The sequence below is a fragment of the Wasmannia auropunctata genome, unplaced genomic scaffold, assembly GCF_000956235.1.
Source record: "Wasmannia auropunctata unplaced genomic scaffold, wasmannia.A_1.0 LD335985.1, whole genome shotgun sequence".
Taxonomy (NCBI): domain Eukaryota; kingdom Metazoa; phylum Arthropoda; class Insecta; order Hymenoptera; family Formicidae; genus Wasmannia; species Wasmannia auropunctata.
In genome coordinates, this window is record NW_012026905.1 from 820,611 (window position 1) to 847,292 (window position 26,682).

The following is a 26,682-nucleotide window of genomic DNA, read 5'->3' on the forward strand; positions in this document are numbered from 1 at the left end:
GCGACATCTCGACAATCATAAATTCGATTTGCATTTAACTGCGGTGTATAACATATTTTTATTATAGCGTCAATTGATGAAAGGGAGAGATGTACATTTACATCGGACGCGTAATGTTGAATGGAAACACATTCGAAACATTTCGCATTTATTTACGGAGATAGCAAACATATTTATTTTTATGTGAGCTTAATAGCGTTAATCTTTTTTTTTTTTTTTAATTTTCACCTACGTCAATTTTAACATTTTATTACAGCATTACGATTTAGGAGCTTCGGTTGAGAAATTCGGTAATTTCTCACACGTTTTTCTCTGAGGGTTTTCAATTTCCTCTTGTCGTTTCACGCCTTCCCCGATTACCTCCTTCTCTCGATGCTTTCCAAGAAGCATCTCTCGCGATAGAATATATCTTCTTGATCGATATACCGCTCATCACATACGGACGTTTCCACTTTCGTTGACCGAGCGTTGTGTGTCCGCCCGCCACCCTTCCATCCTCGTTCTCAAAACTCGCAAATCCCGTCGGGGTCTCTCCTCCGTAGGAGCCGCAGGGATTCCGGTCGTCTAACAGCGGGCAGCTATTAGATCCGACCTCGTCCTCGTCGTCCGAGGACTTTTACCGTCCCCGAGGTCGTTCCACAGGCCAGGATTCGATTTTCTCGAGTCGTCCCAGGACGTCTCCTCACCGACGGAGATCAAGATAATCCCCCTCCGCGCTGATCGCGGCTCATCTCATATCGACAGGATAAAGTGCGTCCGCAGGACGATACGTTTATTAGCTCGCGGTACTTATCGGTGCTTTGGAAATTCTCTATTCATTCTGATTTCGCGCGCTCTGACTAAAACAAAAGAAAAGAAATGGCAGTTTTATCTTTCGAAAGCACTTCTATGGGAGTGCTCTCTCGAAAATAAACTGGTATCCACAATCTAAACATCTCAAGAACGATCTCTCAAAATCAATTTGAAATTGTGCCAAGATGTAAACATCCCTCTCGTGCAACTCGATTATAAGTCCACGAAAAAAATTGCTATGGATGTTACAACAATAGTCTCTGTGTTTGGAAAAGAAATGTGAATTTAAGTTATATTGATGTTATATGGCATACAACTGTTAAGGTATGCTCATCAGTACGGTTGTCACAACCGTAGTGATTAAGATAAATAACACTCGGTTAGAATATCTTCATATACGTGCCTCAACCGAAGCATTATTGTTATCTCTCTAATGTCGTCTGCACAGCAAATAGTAGTAGTAGATTGAGAGACATATAGTTGTACGTCACAACATTGAGACTGAGAGTTCAGTGAATTATATATATAAGTCACTTCCAAAGCATTTTAGTTCTTGTAACCTTTTTGAATTGATGGGCAAAAATTATCACATAATTATTATATAATTATTATATAATTGTTGTGGCAACAGTAATTTTTTTCCGTGTTCGATTTATTTTTTACTAGCGGGTAGCGCAAAAAAATGGAAAAATGTGCGAGGTCCCTTTTCCAAGTAACGCCATTTCACTATTCTCGTGTTTTTCAATAGCCATTCCGGCGCGGAGCGACAGCCTCGGTCATAGAGAATAAAAAGCACTTTGATTTTTTGATACTATGCCGAGGCGCGATCATGGACATTGTCAAAGGTTTTTTTTTTCGCATCGCGTCGCTCGCATACCATTGTGTCTTGGATGGTATTGGTTCTACGCTGATGAAAAAAAAAGGTTCCGAATTGTGTCGTCCAAATCCGACGCGATAAAAATAGTTTTGCCCGTAAAGACCTTCCGGTTAAAAAGAATTTGCGAAACGTCCATTTTTTATCGCTCTCCAGAAGGAGAGTCAATTTCCGCGATATATAAAGTTGGGAGTGACGCGTTTACCTCTTTTTGTCGGTATCGCTAATTAACGATCTCTCTCGCGTGCTCTTTCTTTTCTCACTGGATTTATGGTGCACATTAACGTCAAGTCAGATACCAACATCGCGTTGTATGCGGTTGATAATTTAATTATGTTACGCGTTTCGATTCCTCCGAAACAAAAGTCCGACAATTCGTATATTTTTTCTGTTTATCACAAAAATCTATGGATATTGATCGCGTGTTCGTTCGTTTTTTTTTTCTCCCCTTTTTTTCCGCGCGCGATGTGAAAATGCCGGCGGAGTTATTTATGAAGGAATTTACGGGAAATAATCCGGTGGAAAAATCGCGAATATTTTGCGCCGCGACATGGCGGGGCTTATAATCTCGCCGGATGAAGTTGCCAAGGTGGAACTTTCCACTTTTCCTCCCTCTCCACCACCCCAAACAGGAAAGGAACTTTCAAACTCGAGGGACCTCGAGGAAATTGGGAAAGGTGAGTGGAGATGATTATCAGAGAACGCTGAGATCGAAGTAGTTTCAGGTAATCAACGATATTGGTCAGACACGACTCCACAAAATCGAGCTCGGACGTGTACCTGAATTAATAGCGTAATAATAAAAATAACGCTGTGGTACGAAATTGTCATTGTCAAAGATATTTGAAATAATTAATAATAATAAAGACAAATTATTGCTAATACAAATTTTAAAAGAAATTATAAATGTTGTTTTTTTTAATTGAAGTCCAAACTTTATTTCTGTCACTGTAATTTTTTTTGAACAAATGTTAATGATTAATATATTATTATAATTAGTAAATATTAATATATTAATTTAAAACAATTTATTTATATAAATATATATACTTTTATTTATTTATTATTTCTAATTTTAGTATTAATATAAGTTTTAATTTTGTAATATTAATATGAATTCAACTTTTTATTTTCGAATAAAATGGCTGTTAATTATTTATCAAATTTTATTATTGTTATGCGCGAATAATATCATACGATGTGCATAAACATCTTTAGCTTGAACATTTTAAATCAATTTTTGCAGACTCTTCTAGAAATCTCCGAAGAAGTAACAATGTGCGTTTAATTAGAAAATCACCTTAATCGTTCATTCATCGGGAATGCCGTCATTCGAAATTCTGTCTCATCCCCTTTCGCCCCGCCGTGTCGCCGTCCTCTCGCGATTCTCCGGAAGGAGACCTCGTGACCGTAGGCGGCTGAGCGGGTGCGATCACACGCGTGCAGAATTCGAAGGATGGGCGAAAAGAGGAAAAACTGCTCGCGGGATCTCGTTTTCCGGGTTATGCGAGGGGGATGGCGGAAGTGAGGGGAGAGGGAGGACGGGGGGGGACGACGATGGAAAGGAGGAAGGAATATATGTCCATGTCCTCGCGGGGAAGACAAAGCGAGATCGCGAAGCGTAGAGGAACACACGTCACCCCACCGACGACGCGACGACCGGCAATCCGCGAGAGAGAGAGAGAGAGAGAGAGAGAGAGAGAGAGAGAGAGAGCAAGGAGGGAGAAATGATGGTGGATTGAAGAGAAACGCGAAGGGGGTAAGGGGGCGCGAAGAATTTAGGAAGGAAGGAAGGAGCCTGGATCTCTCTCTCCTCTATTGAAGGTTGCTCGTGGGTAGGGGGAGGTCGTACGCCCTTGAACGAAGACGGGGCAACCTGACCCTACGGCGTACATTCCTCCCGCCACTCCTCTCCCACCCCTTTCCCTCCCGATCCCCCCCTTCCCCGGGAACCAGGCGAGACCAGACGAGCGGCCGGCACTCTCGGAGAACACCTCGATGACGACGACGGCAACGGCAACGACGACGACGACGACGACGACGACGACGACTACGACGATGCCTTGATTTTCTGGGTAACGCTTGCGCCTTGGAGAACCACACTCTCACCCTTCTATCGCTCTCTCTCCGCGCTTTCCCCCTTTCTTCCTCTCCGCTTCTAAAGTCGGTAGTCGACTCCGTCCATTCCGTCGGAGGGTGGAAAATGCGCGCCAGGGGTGGCAGGCACGTCGAGAGGAGCCCCGGCCGCCTGCTTTTCGGGGGTGGTTGTCGTGCCAGGAGACTCACCACATCCCCCCTCTTCTGCCCTGTCCCGCCGACGGTGGAACAGCGCGCTCGTCCTCCGGAGGACGACGGCGGCGGCTCCGGAACCCGTCCGGAGGGGAGGGCAGGCGGAGTGTATACGTGCACATACATCGCCCGCGCGCAGGGGTGGAAACGGGACGGCCGAGTGGGGACCGCAGGGTGGACGACGACCGTGGAGGGGGTGGGAGGGCGCGGAGAGAGTCCGGGGATCCCCGGGACAAACCCGGGGGAACAGGGGGCGGGGAGCGGGGGAAGGGTGGCGGTGGCGGCGGGCATCGGGGGTTGATACCGAGGGGCAGGGCTAGGCGGGCGAAGACGGAGAGGGCGCAGTGGTCCCGCGACCATCAAACCAACAACACCGTCCTGCCGCCGCCGTTCGTTCGGCGAAAACGGCGGGCCGTCCGACCGACCGACCCCTACTTCCTCCTCTTCTTCTTCTTCTTCTCTTCTCTTCTCTTCTCTCGCCGCCGCCGCCGACGCCCGCTCTCACAAGCGACGGACGACGTCGCGGCGACGCGGCGACGGACGTCGTCGACCTCCTCTCCGTCGTAACAACCGCCGCCGCGCTGCGCCGTCGTCCCGCCGTCGTTATCCCGCGGAATAGGATCGCGGGTCCCGATCGCGGAAAATGGATCCCTTGCGACTCGCCCGGGCCGCTCGCCGAGGGAGTCCAGTCTCTCTTCCAGGAGAGGAGCACCGCGCCCGGGAGACCAGGAAGAGGAGGCGTAAACCCACCCAGGTAACCGTTAATCGCGCCAGTCCGATCCCGATCCCGGAGATCCCGATCCTTCCCGTCGGCGAGCACCCTTGCCGGCGGGCCGTCGTTCGCGCTCCGACCCCCCTCCGATCGCGTCCAGTCTAATTAATTAACCCGCTACCGATCGCGCCGCCTCTCGTACCGGTTTATTGATCGCGATCACGTCCTCTTATCGCTCGATTTAATCTCGATTGATTCGTACTCTTGCACATCCGGACAGAATACTTTCCTCTTTATGGCCTACCAGAAACTTTTTGAAAAGTGTTGTTATTATTTTTTGATTCGCTAATTTTTTTCTTGTTTTTATTTATCGCTTTCTTGTCAAGTAAACACTTTTCGGTCGTTTGACTTGTAATTCGATTCGTAATTTTTTTCATGAATGACGGTTCATTTACATACGAATCTCAAATCGCATGAATGGTTGCACGAATGTTAGTGGGATACTTCCTTCCGCCTCTTGCCAAGGTACTTATATTTTATTCAACGGTGATATTACCACCCATTAATCAGTGTCATAATCGATGATTAATCGGGCAACGAGATTGGATTTTTTCCGGCGGTGGAATTTTATTTATACATTCAGTGTTTATTATATTACAAGATCTTTATTAGATTTTTTATTTTTTTTTTTTGTTGCACATTGAGAGTTTGTGAAAGTCTCGTCGATATTTTTTCCAAAATGTAATTGTGAAATCGATCGATAATCACTTATGGCCATTGAAACTCTTTTTTTCCACTCGTCTCTTTACCGTAATTGGAAAATTATTTCATCTTCATCCATTTATTGGTTCTTATTAATTTTTGTTATCACGTATTTGTGTGTATCTTGATGGATATTCCAACAGCGGATTAATAATGCACGGCCGTACAATTTCGTAACTCGAGATTTCTATCAATCGAACAATCTTCCACTCGTTCCGAGCAGGCTTTCGACCGCGATATCTACCGGGTGTCTGGCCCGCTATCGTCCCTTATCACTATGTGCCACATGCACGCACGTGGAACGTCATTCTCTTCATCGCTACTCGATTACCTGCTCCAAGCTGACTCTTACGATAATTATTCGCGAGGCCTCCTCGGAGAAAACGGATTTCCCGCTCTCCGATCCGAATTGTTGCTTATCGCCGAGGAGGTATCGAAGGATTCCCCCGATTCGTCAATTCTCTAATTAGAGCGGACTGAAGAGGAGCCGACATATGGCTTGGCGTACGTTGGTAAAAATCGTACTGCGCGCATCGAATCGCCATATGTCGTCGGTAAATTGAAACTGTTACTATTCGTGAAATTAATTCATCTGACAATGAGAAGAGCAGTGCTCTTATCTGTGATTGTACCGTTTGTTTCAAGAACGTCCTTGACGTTATGATGAAGATAATTATACACATCAAATTAGGAACCGCTCTCGAGATATATAATATACGATATTAAATTCAAGATATAATTTAATTTACATTAAAAATTAGTTTAAATAAAATTTATCTTTTAGAAATAAAGATACACCCTAAAATTGGAATTTTTTTTTTTTTTAATATACTCTAAAATTAGAATTTTATCTGATTTTGTTAAAAGAACTCATTAAAAAAAAGTTCACTTGCGCGTCGCTTGATCGTCTTCTTCGGATCACGAGGAGAGCCGCGGTGCTGCGCGGCGATTCCTCTCCCGCGACGTGCACACCCCCGCGATTTTCGTGACACCCGGTACGCAAGGTGTTCCCCTATTCCGCGTAAGTACATTATGGTGTGTACTGTTGTTTTATCAGTAGTGCAGGATCGCCATGACTACGAAGTATGAATAAGCCGTAGCCGGTACGTCGCCGCTGCTGCTACCTCGTGCCTAATTACCATTTTCGTAATTTTCTGTCACGAAACTGACTCCGGTGAGCCGGTACCTGAAATCGGTCCCCGATCACGATCGCGCCCTACAGGTCCAATCCCTCGTCCCCGGGGCCCTCGAACTTCCACCCTAATCTTCCTCGGAATCCGACGAGCAGGTTTGTGTGTGTGTGTGTGTGTGTGTGTGTGTGTGTGTGTGTGTGTGTGTGTGTGTGTGTGTGTGTGTGTGTGTAATAGTCTCTCTCTCTCTCTCTCTCTCTCTCTCTCTCTCTCTCTCTCTGCGATCTACAATCTATATACAGTTCCAATATAAATCAATAATCTATATACAGTTCCAATATAAACCAATACCAGACGCGAGATTATTAATTTCCACGTTTTAAGCGAGCAATTATTGATCAGTTATTTTTTAAAGTAACGTCTTTGTATTCTGATTAATTTACGTAATTTATTATTTCAATTATTTTTAATATGTTGCTTGAATAATATAAATAATTCATGTACTAAATTGTTATGTAACAATTAATTTTAAGCTCTATTAATTTTAGCTTCAAATAACAGTTTATTTTGATATTTATTTAATTTCATTAAAATCCTTTCTTAAATTTTAATAAAAATAAATAAGCAACATAATATTTCAATATTTAATATAAATCAAAATTTTGATTGGGAATAATAAAATAATCATTAATTACTATTTAAAATTTTATAAATTAATTTATTTACATTTTTTAAATTACTTTTTTATTAAAAGAATTTATTTAGAAAAATACTTTTCTTTTTTAAGAGTCTGTCTACGCTCTCTTTAAGTTTTTTACTAATTTTCTTTGTGATATAATTACAAAAATTTATTACTTAAAATAAGTCAACTGAAATCAATACATGAAATGTAAATAAAAGAAGGTATATTAAAATAAAATTCAATTTTCCGAGAAAAAAAAATATTTTCGTTCAGATCACTCCTGGCGGGCTTTTTTTATTTTTGCCGACGACACTATCGATGAGCGGTTTAATCGATCCTCAGGATTCCGCCGTCCTCACGGAGGCGCGACTAATTGCGCGAGGAGCAGTTTCGACGGTTGAACGATGTTCCCGCGCGGCAACTTATCGAACTGTCAATATGTGATCAGCTGACGCGCTCGATCGAGGCTGTCACAAGCGGACTCCTATTTATAGCGTTTCGCACGTCGCGAACGCCGTCGTGCCGCGAAAGGTTGACGCGACGTTCCCTCCCCGCTCGCTGCAACATTTCCCGAGTGCATCCGAAGGGAATATTTTTTTAATCAATAGTGAACGAAGAGAGCATATATCTTTGTACGAGCTCCAATAAAATTATTAATCTCGACGGTCCCAAAAGAATTTTTTTTATTAAAAATAACGCGAAAAAATAAAAATAATAAAGATCATTTTAAAATCTTTTTGAATTCGGAAAAAAGAGATCTAGAAATTATTTGTCGATATGTGGCGGCATACTATTTATTAAAAATAATACGATTATATTAAAAGAGACGCAGTTATTATTTCAATTCGCTGCTATTGTTTCCGCGTTGACTGAAATAGAAACGTGTATAACAAGAATTCTGCGTCTACTCCATTATTGTGATTGAAGGACTATCCTATAACGAGAAAGATTCAATCGTTGCGGACAACCTCTTTTCTTTGTCGACAACTTTCATCGACACATTTTTACCTTGCGGTTGGAAAAGGGTTGAGCGTCACATTTTGTGTTTTGTCGGCATTTCGAAAGTTCAAGGCTGAGAGGTGATAAAAAGTTTGGAAATGAAGGCTCAAGGGATCGAGAGTTAAATGGCTGGGCAGTCGAGCAATTGGAATTCAGAATCGCTTGGGGCTGCGAGTTCATCTAAACGCGAACGGGGACGAGCGAGAGGCGTGTTCGCGATGCTGACGTGGCGTTAAATGAATTTCCCGGCCGTTACGAAGGACATCGTCGCTGACCTAGGATCACTAGAGAGCGGCCGTCGTGGGCGGCCGCCACCCTCCCCTCCGCCCTGCCGCGTCCGCTCACCCTCGCTACCGTCCTCCGCGGTTACCGCGAGCGCGCCAAGAGCGTCGGTTTGTTCCAGATACCAGGTAGAGCCATGCGGTTCGCCGGCCTGGCACCGGGCCCTCACTCATGAATGGAAGAGGGTTCGCCAGGATCGATGGTGAGGGCGTGCTTTGCCTTCAGGGGAGGATTCGTATATAAACCGTGACGTTTCCAACCCCACCTGAGGCAAGGGTGGCCGCGACGTACACGTGCTCGGTTACGTCACAAGGACGAGAGCGGCCCGCAGGACTCGGGGCCATTCAGGTATCGTCAACCACTCCCCCCCCCTTCCCCCCACGTAAAGAGAACTGACAGAGATCCGGCGCTTTCTCGAAGATCCATCGTGATCCTCAAGAACGGAATGGTATCACGAGGAAGAGAGAGATAGAAAGAGAGAGAAAGACAGAATCACGGTAAGAGGGAAAGAGAGGGAATGAGATGTGCGTAAAGTCGAAGGTGACACGAACGTTTCGTCGCGTGTAGAATGGCAATAATCATAGCTTCGCGATTTGTTTATCGAGGGTTAATCTATCGATTGTGACGAACTATAACCTTAGTGTCTCGAGGTAACAGGAAGTTTTATAAATTCTGCTTCTTTAAATTTTGATCGATCAAATCGCGCTTTTGTAATATAGAATCTTTAGTTCATAAAAAAAAAATGTATAAAAATATGTATGAATAGAAAGTTCCTTTTAACGACAAAAAATACTGCAGGAATGTGATGCAAATTTGAAAGTGCTATTGAGTGTGCCGGTTTATGCGTATCCATAAAAACAGGAAGTAATCCTTACCTTAATTTTAAATATATATTTTATATTTATAAATTGCTATTATTACATATATCTTTTATTAATCTTGATAAAATTATTGGAAAGTTGTGTGTGAAAGTTAGAGGGAGAGAGAAAGAGAGAAAGAGAGGTCACACCTCGGGGGTAGGACAGGTCGATATATCTCGATCGTGTCAGCGTCGCTCTTATCCTCGCGACTTTATAGCGCTTATAATTAGCTTCATACCGCCACGCCCGATTACACACCCTCCTGCCCTTTCGCGTCCCTTGTCCTCTGCCCTCCTCGGAAACTTCGGTGGCTATCGCCGATCGGTTTTCGTCCACGATTAAATAATCTCTCGGCCAAATTAAATCGTTCCGACGTCGCCGGATAATTAAACGTGCCTTGTTACAAAAATTAATCTTGCATCAAATTAATCCTTACAGTCTGACTTTCAATTAACTTACACGAAACGGTGACACAGTGATACAATAAACGTTTTTAAATTATTGATATTATAGTTGCATTATGAAATAATACAAAATAATGTAAGATCTGTCAATATCTTTGAAAATATAATATGTTACGCGATAATTATTTCAGAAAGTGATAAACAATCCGATGCTTCGTCTTCATTTTTCTTATGTGTCATCGGGCTGTCTCGAACTGACAGGCTGACTCGATACTCGTTATTGGATCACGCTATTCTCCGCCCGGCGTCCCTTCTTCTTCGTCCGAAAAATTATTTTTTCCGCCAATAATACGGCATCACCCTACGTCGCGCAGATGTCACGTGTGTGACGGGGGCATTTAAATATCTTCCTATTAAATTCCTGACTCTCCCGTTCCCCCCGTTCGCGAGGGCTGCGTTTAAACCCCCCTTCTGTCCCCCTCTTTCTCTCTCTTTCGCGTGGAAATAACCCTGACCCACAGCTTCGGCCGACGAGGTCTCAGCCCTTTGAGGGAATGCCCCATTGTGTCGCGGAGACCGAGCACGCCTCCTCCCCGCACCTACCTTCTCACCACGATTCCTTCGCGATGGATATGAATTAGCCTTCGGGGAAAGGGAGGGGGGCGCTAAGAGGGGGTAGAACAATTGCAGCAACTACAGACTCACCCTCCGCGGACACGCGCCTTTTAAAGCGAGCGAGACCCTCGGAGAAAGTAACGAAACGACTTTCTGTCCCCCTCGTTTTTACGCTCGTCATCGAAATGAGAAAAAAAAATCTGACGTTACGTTACATTTCTGGAAGATTGACAGGAATTTAAAGTTTTTATGGAGATAAATATTTGTAATATAGAAAAATATTTGTAAAGGACTGTTATCACTATTACTAGAATTCTCTGTTGAGATTTGATCTTCGAATTTGTGTTTTAATATTGCATTCTTGATTACATCCTTGAAGATAATTAATTTAATTAGTTTATTAATTTTCCTAAATAACTGCATTTTCAAACAAATTAGCGTTTCCTTATTTCGCGTTACAAATCACTTGGCGTTTGTTTATATAATTAAAATTCATAATTAGTATATAAGCAATCACGAAGCTTCAGTAATTACGATTGAATTAAATTACATTTTAGTTTCTCAAAATACTCCATTCTCGATTCACCGTTCATGAGGTATTTTTTTCGGTAAATGAAACGAATCGCAATTAAGTGAAACGCGATAAATAAATGATCTACACTAACTGTGGGATGTGAAAAATTAAAGAGACGGACACGAGATGTAATCGCGTCGAATCGGGTTCGATGACCGTGATGAGAAAAAGCGCCGTTAATGGAACAGAGTGTCGAGTGTGGAAGAGACCTCGTACCGGTGGAAACTATCAATCAGGATCACCGTCGACGCTGGTTGCAGCATCCCATATGCTTCGCCGGTGTGAAAAGCGCGTAAGCGCGCGTCGGTCGGACAGCATATCGAGAGGGAGGACGAGAGGGTGGCGGGAAAGGGAGTGAGCGGGGGAGAGGGGGAATGGAGAGGAGGGTGGATTTCTCGATTATGCGAATATCTACCGGGCACAATGGGACCCCCAGTGTCAGCTGCTCCCATCATCCCCTCGTCCATCGTGTGCGCGACATGGAGTCTCGTGCATAACCCCTCCCCCACCCTCCCTCCCCCCGGCCTTCTCTCCCCCCGCGAAATAAGCAATAAGTTACGTTAGCACTGTGACGAACCGCTCCTCCCCTCCACGATCCCCCTCGCGCGCGCGGCACCCGATCCCCCCTTGACCGAGGGCACGCGCCGGGGTGAACGTCCCCCATAGTGCAGTTTCGGCGTTCATCATGCTCGCTTCGAGTCCGCGCGTATGTATCCGGTGTCCCAGAATTAATGCGATCATTAGCGGCGAGATCGAATGTCGCTCATTCTTCATTTCCGCGCGCGCGAAAGATTAATTTTTCTCCTAGTGAAAGTTAAAGGCGAATTTCGAGAGGGACGTCGGGCGAGATTTCGTTTCTCGAGCGCTAATTTTTTCCTGGTAGTACAGCTGCGAAATTTATGTAGTGCGGTATTTATACGGTGACCGGTACTTAACATCAGAAAATTGGTAGAACTACAAATAAAGGAACCGTCAGTCGGTTCTAACTAGGGCTGATTTGGTGAAGAACGGAGACTGCAATTGCAGTTTCCAGCGCGAACATTCATCTCGGCGTTCGTCACGTGACTCTATATCCTCGCGATTGTGCGGATGGCCATGACTAACAGAAAAAAATATGTCGTTACAGTTCCAGATGTATTTTCGTATTATCTTAAATAAGTGTGTAGTTTAATTGTAAAACTGAAGAGAAAAGGCGGCGATGAGAAATGATCGTTCGTTTATGTGATCAATCGATTTATTCTCGAAAGTTCCTTTCACAGGCAGTGACTCGTTATGCAAAAATACATTTAAAAAATTCGATCTAATTGCCAACTAATATATGACACGAGATACAATGAAATTTTAATTCCAGTAAAAGGAATTTTCGTCAGAACGTGTGCGAAATATTTCCAGAAAGGATTGCGAGGATTAAAACTGGAGATATCATCAAAAGTGACAAAGTGTGTTCGCCGAGATCATCGGACTGCGATCTCCGAGAGTTGTAAGTCGGGTCGTAAGTCGTATAAGAATTAACTAATCACAATCGAGAATCCTGCTTACATTCATTCAACGGTGATCGGTCAGTTCTTACGGCTTTGCAGCTTACGACCCGACATACGACGTATCATAGAAATCGGGCCTAACGAGTTTCAACAAGGTCTACTGATGCCAGACGATATGCCGAAGGGCCGGCGGACTCGGGGACGAGAGGGAAGAAGTGTGAGTCTGTGCTCCTTGCGTTCACTGCGGGCTTCCATGTGCCAACTTTTCAAAATTCATAAGGCACGCGGTGAATGCCAAGAGCGGACCAAATTCAACGATCTGCGCGCCGGTGTGAATTCATCGAAAATCTCTCGCGACCGATCTTCGCTTGGGAAAGGTCAGTACCACGGACCCCGACGACATACACTCTCTCCGTTTTCTATTTCTCCGTACTTAAATTTGAGAAACGTGACTATTGATTTTCATGTGAGTGCGTCTGCATCTGCTTTAAATAGTGGTTTACTTAAATATAGCCTTTGACTAACTTCATTTACTCCCTACGTTTAAAAATCTTTCAGTTTTTGTTACGTTTGTAACATAATATGATATCTATAAGCTTTCATTTTGATTGATTATTACCCTTATTAATCGCACGTTAGTTGAATTGATCATAATTATAAGAGTGAATACTGTCTTTGTCTATTTCGTAAAATTTTATAAGAAATTATGTAAAATAATTATCCCTTAAGGTTTAAATATTAAATTAGGAATTATTATCTCTTTATTAAGTGTAAAAGTACTTTTATATAACATTATTGTGATACGTATTAATATGTATTGTATTGATCCTAATTTTGTGATATTTTATTCGTATAGTAGTATTCAAATTTTTAATGTTACATTTAGAAATATCTTTCCGTTTTATTTGTTTACGAACGTGTACATCAAACGCTGACATCCTGGCTCAGTCGTGAGGCGAAAAATCGATTTGTCGAGCATAAAAAAAATTAGATATATAGATTGGTCTCCTGATTTTCTCCGTCAAACGCGTCAAGCATCAAGATAGAAAGAGAAAGGGGAGTAGAGTGGTTAACAGTAATGGTGGAAAACAAGCGTTCCCCGACGGACGGGGGTCGCCGAGGTCGGGTTTAAAGCCGAAAAGCCCCTAAATGGAAATCGGGGAATTCCCAGGGCGTAGAGGACCCGAGAACGGCTGTCGGTTGTATCGACCGAGACGGAAAGGGCGGCGAAGGGAGAGATGCTGCCGGCGAGATGGTGGGGGATGCTGCGCGGTTTAAGGGTGGACGCACGTTGCCTGGCAACCTTCCCGCAGCATCCCTCCTGGACCACCGCCGCCGCCACCGCCACCGCCCCTATATCCACCGCCGCCATCGACGACTTCCACGATCATTGTTGTCGTCGTTGTTGCGCGTCCGCCATTATTCAGGATCGATATCTCACCCCGAGACGTCTCGTTTTCTCGATTCGTCGTGATTTCCGTACGTACACGCGCGCATGTGTGTGTGTGTATGTTTATATCTATATTATATATATATATATTCGCTTTTTTTCCAGGTTAATCCTGGAATCTGACAGTTCGAATCATAATTGGAAGTTGGAATATGTGCAATGGGGAGATTCTGTAAAAGTCGGTATTTAAAAAATTTTTTAGATACAAAGCAAAGGAAGAGAAAGTTGAAAATTTATTTGAGGATTTTCTAGCAGTTAGTATCTTAAAAAAAAATCTAAAAAGTCCTAGACCTCCAGATTTCCTAGATTCCAAGAATATAAAGAGAATTTGACCCAAAAAGAAACGAGAAAATGTCAGTTTCGAAGTTAGAAAATTATGGCATCTCTAAATTTTGGACACATTACTATTTTACAACTCTTATTTAATCAGGAAACAAAAAGTCAACCCAGACAACATAAAATAGGGACGTAAAACGTCTCCAGGACGTCTTTTAGACGCTTTTCAGACGTTTCTCGCAAACGTGTTTTTAAAACGCTTTTAGACGTCTTTAAGACGTCTTACGTTCCAATTTTGAACTTTATGTTGTCTGGGAAGCTTTGAAAATTCTTTAATTAACGAATACCTAATGGTTTCTTAATAACGTTCATTAAAAAGATACGTTGTAAAATAATTTGAAGGATTTAGGCTTGTAAATCAAATATTCTGAAGTAATGCTACCGTGTAATAATGTCGGCTCGATAGGCATTACTTCAGTATATATTTGATTTATACACTGTAAATATTCGATATGACAAAAAAATAGAATGACGTTAAAAAGAAAGAAAACTCTAATCCTACAAATTATATTATAAATTATTATGTAAAGCGAGTGTAAAAAATAAACATCGAGATGTGTAAAAAAATAAAATGTGTATGCATAAAACAATCAATTTGTTGCATCTTTACTTCCTAGCACACTTATCCTGCAAATGTATATCATTTTTATCATTACAGATTAATTATTGAAGTAAAAATTCATAATTAGTTTTATTTTTTAATAAACTTACGTAGAAATGCAATATTAAATAAAATATAATTCACACATTTAATTTCACTTCATTTCACCTCACGTATCCACATTTCGTCAATTTGTTTTAAACTTTGCTCGGCACCATTTTTATATACGATAATTTATAGCAAAAGTTATTGTAACAAAAATTATGCTATGTACAGCATCAACTAATGTCAAAAGTTTCAATTTCGTTAATTAATTTTTGAAGTAATCTTTACAATTAATTGAAAGCTACAATTAAATTTAATAATCGTACTAATTTCCACCGTTGTAACTTTACAGTGAAAAGAGAAAATTTCCCAGCTTATCACACTTTTTAAATCTAATTACGAAATTGTATTATATCAACCCGTTTGTTAATGTACCCATTTATCTTAATAAAAAGTTGCCGCTCCGCTCTATTCATATTCCGCGCCGCTGTTTTTCCTCAACAAAGACCTAAGAAATCGGCTAAGTGGCAGAGAGATTGATCGTTATATGGAAGCTAATGTAGCGATCCTTTATACTTTTCTTCCGCGTTATCCCTTTATGATTCGAGAAAAACGACGCGATCGCGCGCCAGAGATAAATCTCTCTCTTTCTACATCTATCCCAGCATAAATCGCGGGAGCTTGCATCGCGCTCCCCGGGAAGTTTCGCAATCGTTTCGGCGGTAGGGAACATCAATTTTCACGCGAGACACCGCGAGGAACTTTCCGCGCAAGGAGTTGGTTATGCACTCGCGAATATCTTTGCGGAACTTTCGGTAATGATAATTATTTTGCCACCTGTTGCAAGCCTTATAATTCGCGGCAACCCGAAAGGGTTCAAACTGCCTCCCCCTCCCTCCCTCCCTCCCCCTCCCCGCTCAACTCTCCTAAACGACACTCGATAGTAACTGAGAAACAATGAGAATAGAAAATGAAGATGTCGCAGCTGGTAGGAAGCGCAGATCTCGAGTCAGAAGAGAGATTATCTAATTATCCGATATAGTAGCGTAATTTATCGAATCAGCTGTTGCCCCAAAAATTGGCAGCGATCCTGCCCCGTCGCGATTCACCAGAGTCGCCATTCATCCACCGCGCGATCCTGGTCTCGCCCTCCTCCTGCGCGATCGTCGAAGGTAAAAGTAAGAGGTCCGCCATTTCTGACATCGTCCCTCCCGCCCCGAGCTCCCCCCCCCCTCCCATTCCTCCTGGTCGCCCCGTCCTGTCAGGGATTGCAAATTTCCTCTCGCCCCATCGACCCTGCCGGCGCGCGTAGGCGCAACAAAGAAATTCAGATGAAGGTCACTTTGCCAATGGGAAGATAGACTGGCGAACGGCTGCAGGGGCGTAGGGAGGACGCGAAGAGGATGCACGCGAAACGACGCCGTTCGCTTGGCGAGCGGGAGGAAGGGAGAGGAGAAAGGAGGCTCGCCGCTCGCGCAAGTTTTGCACCCTCCGCGACCCGCCGCCACGCCGCGGCCTGGGAGCCTGACTTCCATTCAAGCGATGTGTTCTTAGGACGACCGCAGGCGATCCCGATCGCCGTTGGTCGGCTGCGTTAACGCGATTATTAACCTTCTGCGGCCGCGTTCCCGCTCTGACGTCAGACGGACGGACCAGATTCTGCGAACGTTTGCTTTTCAAAGTTTACAAGATATATTTTTAGTCGAAACCAATTATTGCTGATATTGAGAAATATTTGCTATAAAACTGCACCGCAAGACCATTTAAGATTAAGTTTAATTCATTAGTCCTCAATCACTTGTTTAACTCATTAGTCTTCATCGCTTCGTAAGTTTTGTAAACATTAATTTGCGTTTGTCGTTTTCAGTTGTATTTGCGAATTTTTTATTATAATTTTTTATATTACTAGTGTATTTGCTAATTCTTTATTGTGATGTTTACCGCAGACTCTTAAATTTAAATATAATTTTACAATTACTTCGTTGGATTTTTTAATAAAATCAAAATCTTCAATGAACGTTTTTCGAGAAGACAGAAATCCCGACAGAAATAGGCAACGCGATATTAATTTGCACGATCCTCGACTTATATTTGACAACTATCGATCGGATAAATAAAATATAAGAATCTAAAGATAATTGAAGCCGTTATTGCGTGCCTCGAAAGAAGCGGCTTGCATTCGCGCGCAAGCAGTTGACTTAATTGGACTTCGGATCTCTGTGGAGATATCGCGAGAGCGAAAGAAATTCTATACAGAACGGGGACGGAGAGGCGGGAGAGCGAGAGGGATTGAGAGGGAGCAGAGAGTGCACTTTATGAAATTGCATCGGGTATAATCACATATTTTCTTCATGGCTCGAGTCGCGGCTTAATTCGGATGATGGTACTTCGCACGAAGAACGCGGGCTAAGGGATGAGAAACTAAGGAAAGGTACAGCGATAGAAAATAAACGAGATGAACGCGAGGGAGGAGGGAAAGGAAAATAAAGAACGGCAGACAGGAAGGGACAAGATGGCTGCAGGTGGAAAGATAAATGAATTGGAAAGGGAAATAATTGCAAAATAAATAAATTGCGCTATATAAATTGATGGAAATTAATTATCACAATTTCTCTCTCTCTCTCTCTCTCTTTCCTAATTATAAATTATAGACGAAATTAACCGTGAACTGATAAGCCCGTCTGTAAAAGTGGAGAACACCTGGCCAAGAGAGCCTCGCGGAAGTTGACAGAAAAGACGCAGAAGTTCCAGGTCAGGGCGAGGAGAAGGCGCAGAAGAAGGAGGAACAGAGGGGACAGTCGGAGGAGAAATAATTCTGCGCGTCTTCGCGGGGAAAACTTTCGGCCTGGTTCGCAGAACACGCGCGACGTCGAGTAACATCGCGCGTGAGATGTAAAATTATACAATGAGAAATACGTTTCGCGTAATAATCACGAGAAACGTAACCAGAAAGGGGTGTGAGAGACAGAGAGAGAGAGAGAGAGAGAGAGAGAGAGAGAGAGAGAGAGAGAGAGAGAGAGAGAGAGAGAGAGAGAAGGGGAATGCGCGGGGATGCTCGCGTGGGACCGCGGGGGAGGAGGAAGGAGGGGTAGGAACGGGAGATACGGGGTGAGATCAATACGGGGTCGCTAGGCAACGAGCCTCCGGCGATCTCGGTCCGGGTAGACAGGGTGCCGCCAAGCAAGCCGCTGTAACCGCCCCGCCACCCCCGGTGGCGGCTCAACCCCCTCTCTTCCCCTCTCCCCTCCCCGACAACCCTCCTCCTCCTCCTACTACTACCCCACACCCCCGAAAGCGCCATATTCCACATAATAAATACCGGCAACTGTGCAACACGGCGCGCGGGATAACACGAGGAGAAGCACCGGCGAAAATGGTGCTCGCCGACGACGATGAGGACGACGAGGACGACGCGAAAGGAGATCAACGGGAGTTCGACGAGAATTCCTGACGGGTTTAATTAACGGGCAGCCAGCCACCTTTCGAGCCCCATTCGAATTTCCTGTAGCACTCTCGCCCGATATCTTTTCCATGATGCTAGAGGACATTGGTATTGTTCATGTGTGTGCAATAATTTTGCGCAATATTATTCTCTTTTACGTAGAAGTTTTTGATTTTCTTGGATTTGAATTTTTTTTTCTATCTACATAAATAATATTTATATGCAATATAAATAACATTTATAGCTGCAAGAAGTAATATTTTAAATTTGTTCTACGTGCTGGTTATTGCTTGTTAAGAAAATAATGCTATTTGTAGACCATTTGCATAAAAGTGATCTACTTTTTCTGGAAAGAAATTTTCATGGAAATACTTTTCTGTGAAAAATCTTTCTTAGAAAACAGCATTTTATAAAGCACACACGTGTCTTATATACCTCAAGTAAATATTAATATAATTTTTATTGATCGGCGATAATTATTTACTTTTTCTCTTACATTCTATGTTATGTGAAAGGCAGAGTACGGAGAGATTTCCGAACCCATCGTTCTACAACCTTTCAAAAGTTTAAAGAAGCCACGCATAAGTTATATATCTGCGTTATTTTACTCAGTCTCTTGAGCACAAAGAACTTGATATCGAAGAAAAATTAATCATCGCGACTCTGATCTTTTCGAAATGAACTCTTTCGGATCTTTAAAGAGAGATAACTAAACATTATCCGTTCGAAACGATCGAAGGGATTTAATTACCGCGAAGAAAATCAATTACGGCGACGGTTATATATATTTTCTGAGGCGAGCTCATTAAAATGTCCGGTCTCTCGTGGATTTTATCTGCGAGCTGGATATCAATCCCGGTTATTAGTCCGACAATTGGCACAGCATGGCGGTGCCACGCAGGATCCAGTGCTCCGGCGGACGCGACGTCGGCAGCCAGATCGCGATGACGAAGTTGGTCGAGTGGCCGGTGGTCGACAGCACGCCCTTCCGCTCGGTGGTCTTGTACACCGGGCACGTGTACGTGTCCCTGACCTGCACCTGGTCCTTCGTCACCGGCTTCATCCAGATCTGAAAGCGTACGGAGGGTAAGTCCGACGCGAGAAGACGCTGTTGTCAGAGGCGGACGTTTAAAGTCCCCCCCCCCCAACTCTCTCTCTCCGTCGTTCGACTAAAATTCGGACAGTTTCAGGAAAAACATGTGTTGCATTTTTGGGAGGGTTCCAGAAAATCCAGAGCATCTTTCGCGGAAGGAGCTGTGCGCTCTTTTCACGGCGGAATTTGCGAATCGTTTGAACGTTCGCTCGAAAAGCGTCGAATTTAGCTGAAGGGACAGAGAACTTTACTACGCGGTTTCACTTACGTAGGGCACGGTATCGTAAAGGATCTTCGGAAAGGATTCGTCGAGCTCCATTGTGGCCATATTGAAGCGAGCGCCGTCGAGAAATAACCCGTAGACGTATATCCCGTCGACGGGCGGACTTTCGAAAACGGTATCCTTCAAAGGGAAGAAATCGTAAATCAGCAGATCGATGGGAATCGAATACTTCCTCGCGTAATTCTGCCGGGCGCCGGTGAGAAACGCTTGCGTGAAGTAGAAACCGGAAATCCAGAAAGACGTGGGAGGCCCTTCCGTGTACCAAGTCTGAAAAGAAGGTATAAATATTTATTTTAATACTGTTTAATTAATATAATTTTGAACGGTTAAAGTTCTCGTTACGTAAACAAATCTGATTTAGTATGAAATATAATGTCTACATGAGGGTATCGAGCATAAAGAAAAGCTAGTTTCTCATCTTGATCTTGATCGTTATTTAGTTAACTAAAATAATTTTAAACAAGTTAAAGTTCTTGTATAAATAATGTTGAAGTTCTTATATAAATAAACCTGACTTATTATGAACTATAACACGTCTACAATTTCATGAAATCGATAAAATGATAAAATAGTAAGTAAATAACAATTTAGATATAAGCAAATGGAACAAAAAGGAGCATAAAAGCCTCACAAGATATATGTGCGCAAAATTGTTTATCCAATCCAATTAGGTATAAATAATATAAATATATATAATTTCAAATGTACATTTGAAATTATGTATATCTATATATTTATAATATTTTATTTATAATTTATATCTAATTAGATTGGATAAAATGATAATTTCTACATAAGTATGTGATATTATTTCTACATAAATAAATAGATATCATAAATAGATATCATAAATGAAATCAAGCATTTTGTGAAAAATTCGAAAAGTCGAAAAGCTGTAATTAAATTCCAATGTTATAAATCACTTTCGATTAAAAGAGGACTAAGGACTAAGAAATTACATAATTTGGAACGTTTAATTTTTACGACAAATAAAATATTCAAGATGTAATCCATTTCCTAATTTTACTTGGAGAAAATTCAGCCTCTTCAGAAAATCATATATGTAGCTGCCGAGCGGCTTCAGGGAAGGGTAGGAAGCTCTCATCCACATCTTGGGTATCCTGCCGATGATGATCGACGAGTAGACCTCCTCGAGATTGGGCTCCATTATCACTAGACCTAAAAACGGATGCGAGTAGAATTTAGAGGGATCGCAAGACACTCGCGAAGCGTAAAAGGGAACTCGTTCATCCATTACCCTTGATCGCCCTCTGAACGTTCACGAGGCTACCGCGGATGGTCTGCAGGAGTCTGTTGAATCTGCCCATCTCCTGGACCAGCACCGTGTTCATGCTCTGCTCGTACAGCGTGGGATATCTGTTCAGGGCGGCCACGAGATCGTAGTCCTGCGGCAATCGCGACAGGATGTCGGATGAGACGCCGTAGACGATCTCGTCCGGCGATTTCTCGGCGCCCTCCACTTCCTGGCCGGTGACTTCCTGGATGGAAAATCGGAGGAGCTTAACGCGGGGCGCTCGCAAACTTTTGGCGCGAGGTCGTCGCATTTCGCTGATTTAACTCTGTTAAGAGGACTCGAGCGATAGATTTTGTTTAACTTAGATTGAAGAACGAAGACTCGACGCGAAGTTTAATAATGCTGTTTTATAGCTGTTTGTAGCATTGTTAATTTTAATAGATAGTGCGATGGTCTAAGGACTCTTCCGTCGCATTATTTTCATATATTTAAATCCATCGCTCTTTTCTTATTAGTAAGTAATAAAATAACGTCTTTTTGTAAAAAATAAAATATTCCTTTTCTATGCTCTTCAAATAATTTTTAAGGAATTAATTCTGTATAAACATCTTAACGCGTTTGAAGATTTTTGGATTTTGCAATGATAGGTAGGAATATTACCGTCTTCTTTGATTTCCCTCCTTGACGCTAATCGCGTGAAAATTAAACGATATTGTTATTTGATTTTATTTCTACTTCGTGAAAGTTACTTTCCCAAATAAATATAAATATATTACTTTGAACTCCTTAATATTCTGAACAAAGATGAAAAGACAAAAGAAATTCTTATTATTCTATCGTAATGGAGGAATCGGGGATTAAAATGAAGATAAGGGAAAAAAGTCAATAAATTATACAGGAGGATATCGTTCACCTTATGACGCTCGAACTTTAATTCTCATGCAACACTAGTCACGGAACGATTACGAAAGCTTCAAGAAGAATATCTCGGCGGTTGAGAGTACAAATACATTAGATCTTATATTAAATTGTAAGAACATATACGATTTAATATAAGATTATATTAAATTGTAAGAAGAAACACTTTATTTAATAATACATTATCGATGCATTACGTTTATAGGAAAATGGGGATATTTTATTTTAAAAGATAATCTCACTTAAAAGCGTCCTTACGAGCTTCTTCGTATCACACTTCACCGCCTTTTTATAATTTATCTCGAACCGACCGGAACACGCGTGTGGACGTGCGATAAATCGTCGTCGCCGACGAACCGCGTGAGAGGAGTGTGTAACAATCAATCTCGGCGCACTCGTTTAATACTATACCTGAGTGGTCAGGATGGAGGACAGCATCAAGTAGCTCTCCTGCTGATCCTTGATGATGTCAGCGTTCTCGTGCATGCCGAAGACGCTGGGCGTGGTGGTCATTGGCAATTCGCTCACGTAATCGAGGAATTGACTGTACTCGCTGACCGGCGGTACGTAATAAAGGCCGCTGGGATCGAACAGATACTTTCGCTCGACCACGATCACGTCCTCGTGATAGAATCGCATCAGGATCGTGTTGAGGGTCCGTCGGTCCCACTCGTCGGTCACGCGACCACCGTAATTGCACTCGCCTTGAGAAAACAGAGGATTAGAGCACGTAAATTCGTTGCTCACTGTGGCTTATCAATGCTTCGAATTCTATTTCTTATCATAACACTTTCACAACAATTCCTTATTTATTTAACATTAATTTAATTTAATATGCATAATATATTTCACAATATATTAAATATTAATATTTTATTTTATATAATGAAATATTAATGTAATATATTATATTTATATTCGATATAATTATTATTTTTTAAATATATTTTTGTATAAAATCATTATGCATATTTGTTTTTAATCCATTGAGTTCCATTATTAACGTTCACTTTTCCAGCTGAATCTCAAATCTAATTAAAAATAGGAAACCGTTTATTATTTACTTTTAATATAATTATTTAATATATTTTAACACACTTATTTTTATGTCTACTTTTGATGTGAAAATTTTGTTCGTGCGCGTAATTGGGCGAAAAGTGTAAACAAGAAAGTTTAAAGTAAAAACAACGGAATTTAATTCGGATACCAGTGAGATACTTCAACGCGGTGAACTGAACGTCGTCGTACTGGTCGAGTAAGATCTTGAGCTGCAGCACGCTGATACGCAAATCCGTCTCGTTGAACTCGTACTGATTGTTCCAGCCGATCGGCCCGAACTTCCGTCGCTCCTGCACGATGCCGTGAAAGAAGCAGAGCGAGAAGAGCAGCTGTTTAAAGGTCAGCTGCTGCTTGGACGTGTCGAAGAAGTCGGGATCGCATATCGGGTCCTGTCCGCGAACCGAATCTCTTAGAATTGAATCTCCCGTCTCCTTTAGCGAGAGCGACGAAGTGGATGAGGAATTGCCTCTTACCTGGTGAAAAGACCGCAAGATATTCGCGCGCAGCCCTTTGGGAGGCTCGTTCGTCATCTTCACGCCGTTCTGCAGGACGCTGACCGGAAAGTGCTCGACCGGATAACTCGTCAGCCACAGCCGGAAGTCGGGGTGCACCGTTTCCTTCGTAAAACCCTCGCATATCTAAATAAAGATAAGACAGCAAGTAATGGAACGAAAGGAAGAAATTAAAAGGCGCGCTTTAAGCAAGATAACAATACACTTTTTAAAATAATGCTCAAAATTCAAGAGTTAGAAGTAATAAGAGAAATTTGTAATAGTCATACATTTAAATTCAAGCGTACAAGAATGATTTTGAAAGATCGAAAATTTTGCTAAATACAGATTTGAGAAAAAATTTTGTTCGATCATCAGAAAAAATTATGTTGGAATATAAAAAAATTTGGTACTCTGGCAACAAGTTTATGTGTTTCCAGCATAATTTTTTTGATACCTAATCCAACAAAATTTATTTTTAAATCTGTATCCAACAAAATTTTAAATCTTTCAGAATTCTTTTTGTGTAATAACAAGTCTAATTATTCTAACAATAAGTTTAAAGGTATTAAACACATTTATAAAAGAAATCTGTAAATTATGTGTGTAAATTATAATAATTTTTTATATGCTGCAAATGTAAAATAAATTTCAAATTAAAATTTTATTTTATAGACCTTTCAGGAGTATAATTTTAATTAAAATTATATGTTATAATTAATATTATTTTTCTTTTAATTTTAAAATTATTAACGATTAATGCTAATATATTTTTATTATCTAAATACGTACGTGTCTTTAAAAAGAAAAATACAAAAAAAGAAAATTTAATTAATCAATTTAATCGTTTCGCAACAAAAACCACGGAAAATCTTAAAAAAAGCTCGGTCATAAATTTGATAAAAAGTTACAAACCAGTAATTTTGACTGCTTCAGTAGTTTCAATGTTAGTCTGTTTAATCGCGTAACAAATTCGATTTGTGTGATTTGTGCGAGAAGTTACTTTTTCCAGTGTGACCATAAAGGTCTTGACGACGTGACAATTTTGCAGCACCACCCATGTGCCGCTCTTCACGCCTTCGTCAATGAGTCCCTCGGCGATGATCCCCTGACCTTGGCCGAGGGACAGGGAGAAGAGTCTGTTGGCACCGAAGCCCTGATCGTCGGCGAACTTCAGCAGGATCGCCATGGGATCCGCGCCGGGTGTCAGGACGAATATCAGCGGGATGCAGGAGTGCGAGTCCGCGAAAGAGGCCGCCAGATCGAAGGGCGGTGGCACGATGTACTGACGCCCTAATTGTTCTATCGAGTGATCGAAAATTCAAGCCAAGTAAAATAGCGACGGACGGTATCGGTTGTCGAACAATTTCAGTTCAAGAATCTTCGGCTTTACGTTATATATATATATATATACACACATATATACAGAGAGAGTTATTCTTTCGTATTTTATAAAGGAGAGGAAATAAGGGCATAAAGGGATATATGGCATTATACGCGGAGAGACCTACTTCCCCATTGTCGCAAAGAATTTAATTTCGTCCCTTCGCTCGAAATGTACGGCCCGTCCTAGATTCCCCCCGGTTATACCCGTGTACCCTTCATCTGGGTCGATCTATTCTTAGATTTTGGTGGCCTCCTTTTCTTTTTTTAAACAACTTTACCTTCGACGAATAATTGCGCCGCCGGCACTATCTTGTCGGGACGTATGCAACGTAGCACCAGCATCTTTTCGAAATTGCTCAGTTTGTCCCAGGGAGCGGGAAAGGACGAGGTGTGAGGCTCCTTGTGATCGAATACCCTCTTCCACTCGTCGATACTTCTCGTGAACGAGTCTCTTATTCCCTGAATTGCAAAAAAAAGCAATCTCGTTGCAGTAAGACTTCACGTTCTAATAAACTACCGTAACTAAATTTCTATAACAAACCAATAATATATTAAAGAAATTCCGTTAAATTTCATGGAGATATTCGATCGATTTTTACGAAGAATTTTACCAGAGCCAATTAAATAAGGCTTTGGTAAAGAAAAATATCATGCAAAATTATGATTGATAAAAATTGATTTTTGATAAAAAAAATATCACGCAAATTTATTATTGGTAAAAATTGGCTTTAGTAAAGAAAAATATCACGCAAAATTATTACTAATAAAAAATTGGCTTTGACAAAGAAATTTAATATATTTTTTATAGAGAACGTTTGGATTAACGTTACTCCGGAAAGTTTACCGTAAATCCTGGCACGCTGTCCAATCGGCACAACTCGTCCCAGGACCTCGCCGGTAGCCATTCGGTGGGATTGACGAAGGGATTCTCGAGGCCGACGCCGCCGGTCAGCAGGAACATCCAGTGAGCCATCGAGAGCTGGCCTTGCTTGTTCAGCAAGTTCACGGCTAGCAGAAGCGAGAAGAGCAGCTTGTCCTTCTCGAAGAGCGAGCGGCATATGTTGACGTACAGGGAATAGGTGAAGCACCTGGTGAGATCCTTCAGACGCTGCTTTATGTCCTCCACCGGCGGCGTGTTGTCGATCGTATTCTTGAAGAGATTGACGAACCAGGCGAGTGAATACTGGTACATCGGATCGATATTCGCCAGCATGACTGCGAGGAAGATTAACGAAACGCTTCGATAAACGTTACTTTCGCAAACTTATTTTTTAAATGATAACATACGATATGTTATTGTTTAAATTATTATTTTTAGATATACTTTTGCTTTTTAGACATAGATACTTTAAATTTACTTTTAGATTTCAAATGGATTTAAAAATGACAGAGAGTTAAAAAATAATAATTAAGGATCACGTATTAATTAAAGTTTAGCAGTTATTTTTCTTATTATTATTAGAGCATGTATCTCATATATTTTGTTTTTATATACTTTAATAGAATTTAATAGGTGGTCTGTTCAAACTTAGCGATTTTCCCTCGAGCTATGGATAAACGTTATTTTTGTTTGCTCACCGATAGTGAAGAAGAGAACTGTAGTATATACTGCAATCGGCGTGTACTGCAATCTCGCTGCGTCGATCGACTTCTCGGTAATTTCAGCCGCAGTCTGTTTAGTTTGAATCTCGTTGGCCAGACTTTTCGACGAACTCAACACGCTGATGGCGGTTTCGTCCTCGAGTATGTTCTCCTTCGCTGCTTGCAGCACCTCCAAGATCTTATTCTCTATCTCCTTTAACATCCTGCGGGAAAAAAACGTTGCTAAAAATATCGCTGGTCAGAGCAATAAATAATCCTCAAATTG

At 41.9% G+C, this 26,682-nt stretch overlaps 1 protein-coding gene across 1 annotated transcript in view; it reads right to left on the reverse strand.

Moving 5' to 3' along the window:
* Positions 1–18,599: 18,599 nt before the first annotated feature.
* The window catches only part of LOC105454532 (dynein heavy chain 7, axonemal-like), a 43,411-nt gene continuing 35,328 nt past the window's right edge, over positions 18,600–26,682 (reverse strand). Inside the window, exons 29-39 of the mRNA XM_011697205.1 lie at positions 26,394–26,620; positions 25,660–26,030; positions 25,094–25,274; positions 24,433–24,731; positions 23,412–23,576; positions 23,087–23,327; positions 22,291–22,583; positions 20,965–21,205; positions 20,734–20,885; positions 19,692–19,973; positions 18,600–19,399 (exon numbers count right to left, since the gene is read on the reverse strand). Coding sequence (XP_011695507.1) covers positions 19,193–19,399; positions 19,692–19,973; positions 20,734–20,885; positions 20,965–21,205; positions 22,291–22,583; positions 23,087–23,327; positions 23,412–23,576; positions 24,433–24,731; positions 25,094–25,274; positions 25,660–26,030; positions 26,394–26,620 — 2,659 coding nt within the window. The 3' untranslated portion in view covers positions 18,600–19,192. The remainder of the gene's footprint in view (positions 19,400–19,691; positions 19,974–20,733; positions 20,886–20,964; positions 21,206–22,290; positions 22,584–23,086; positions 23,328–23,411; positions 23,577–24,432; positions 24,732–25,093; positions 25,275–25,659; positions 26,031–26,393; positions 26,621–26,682) is intronic.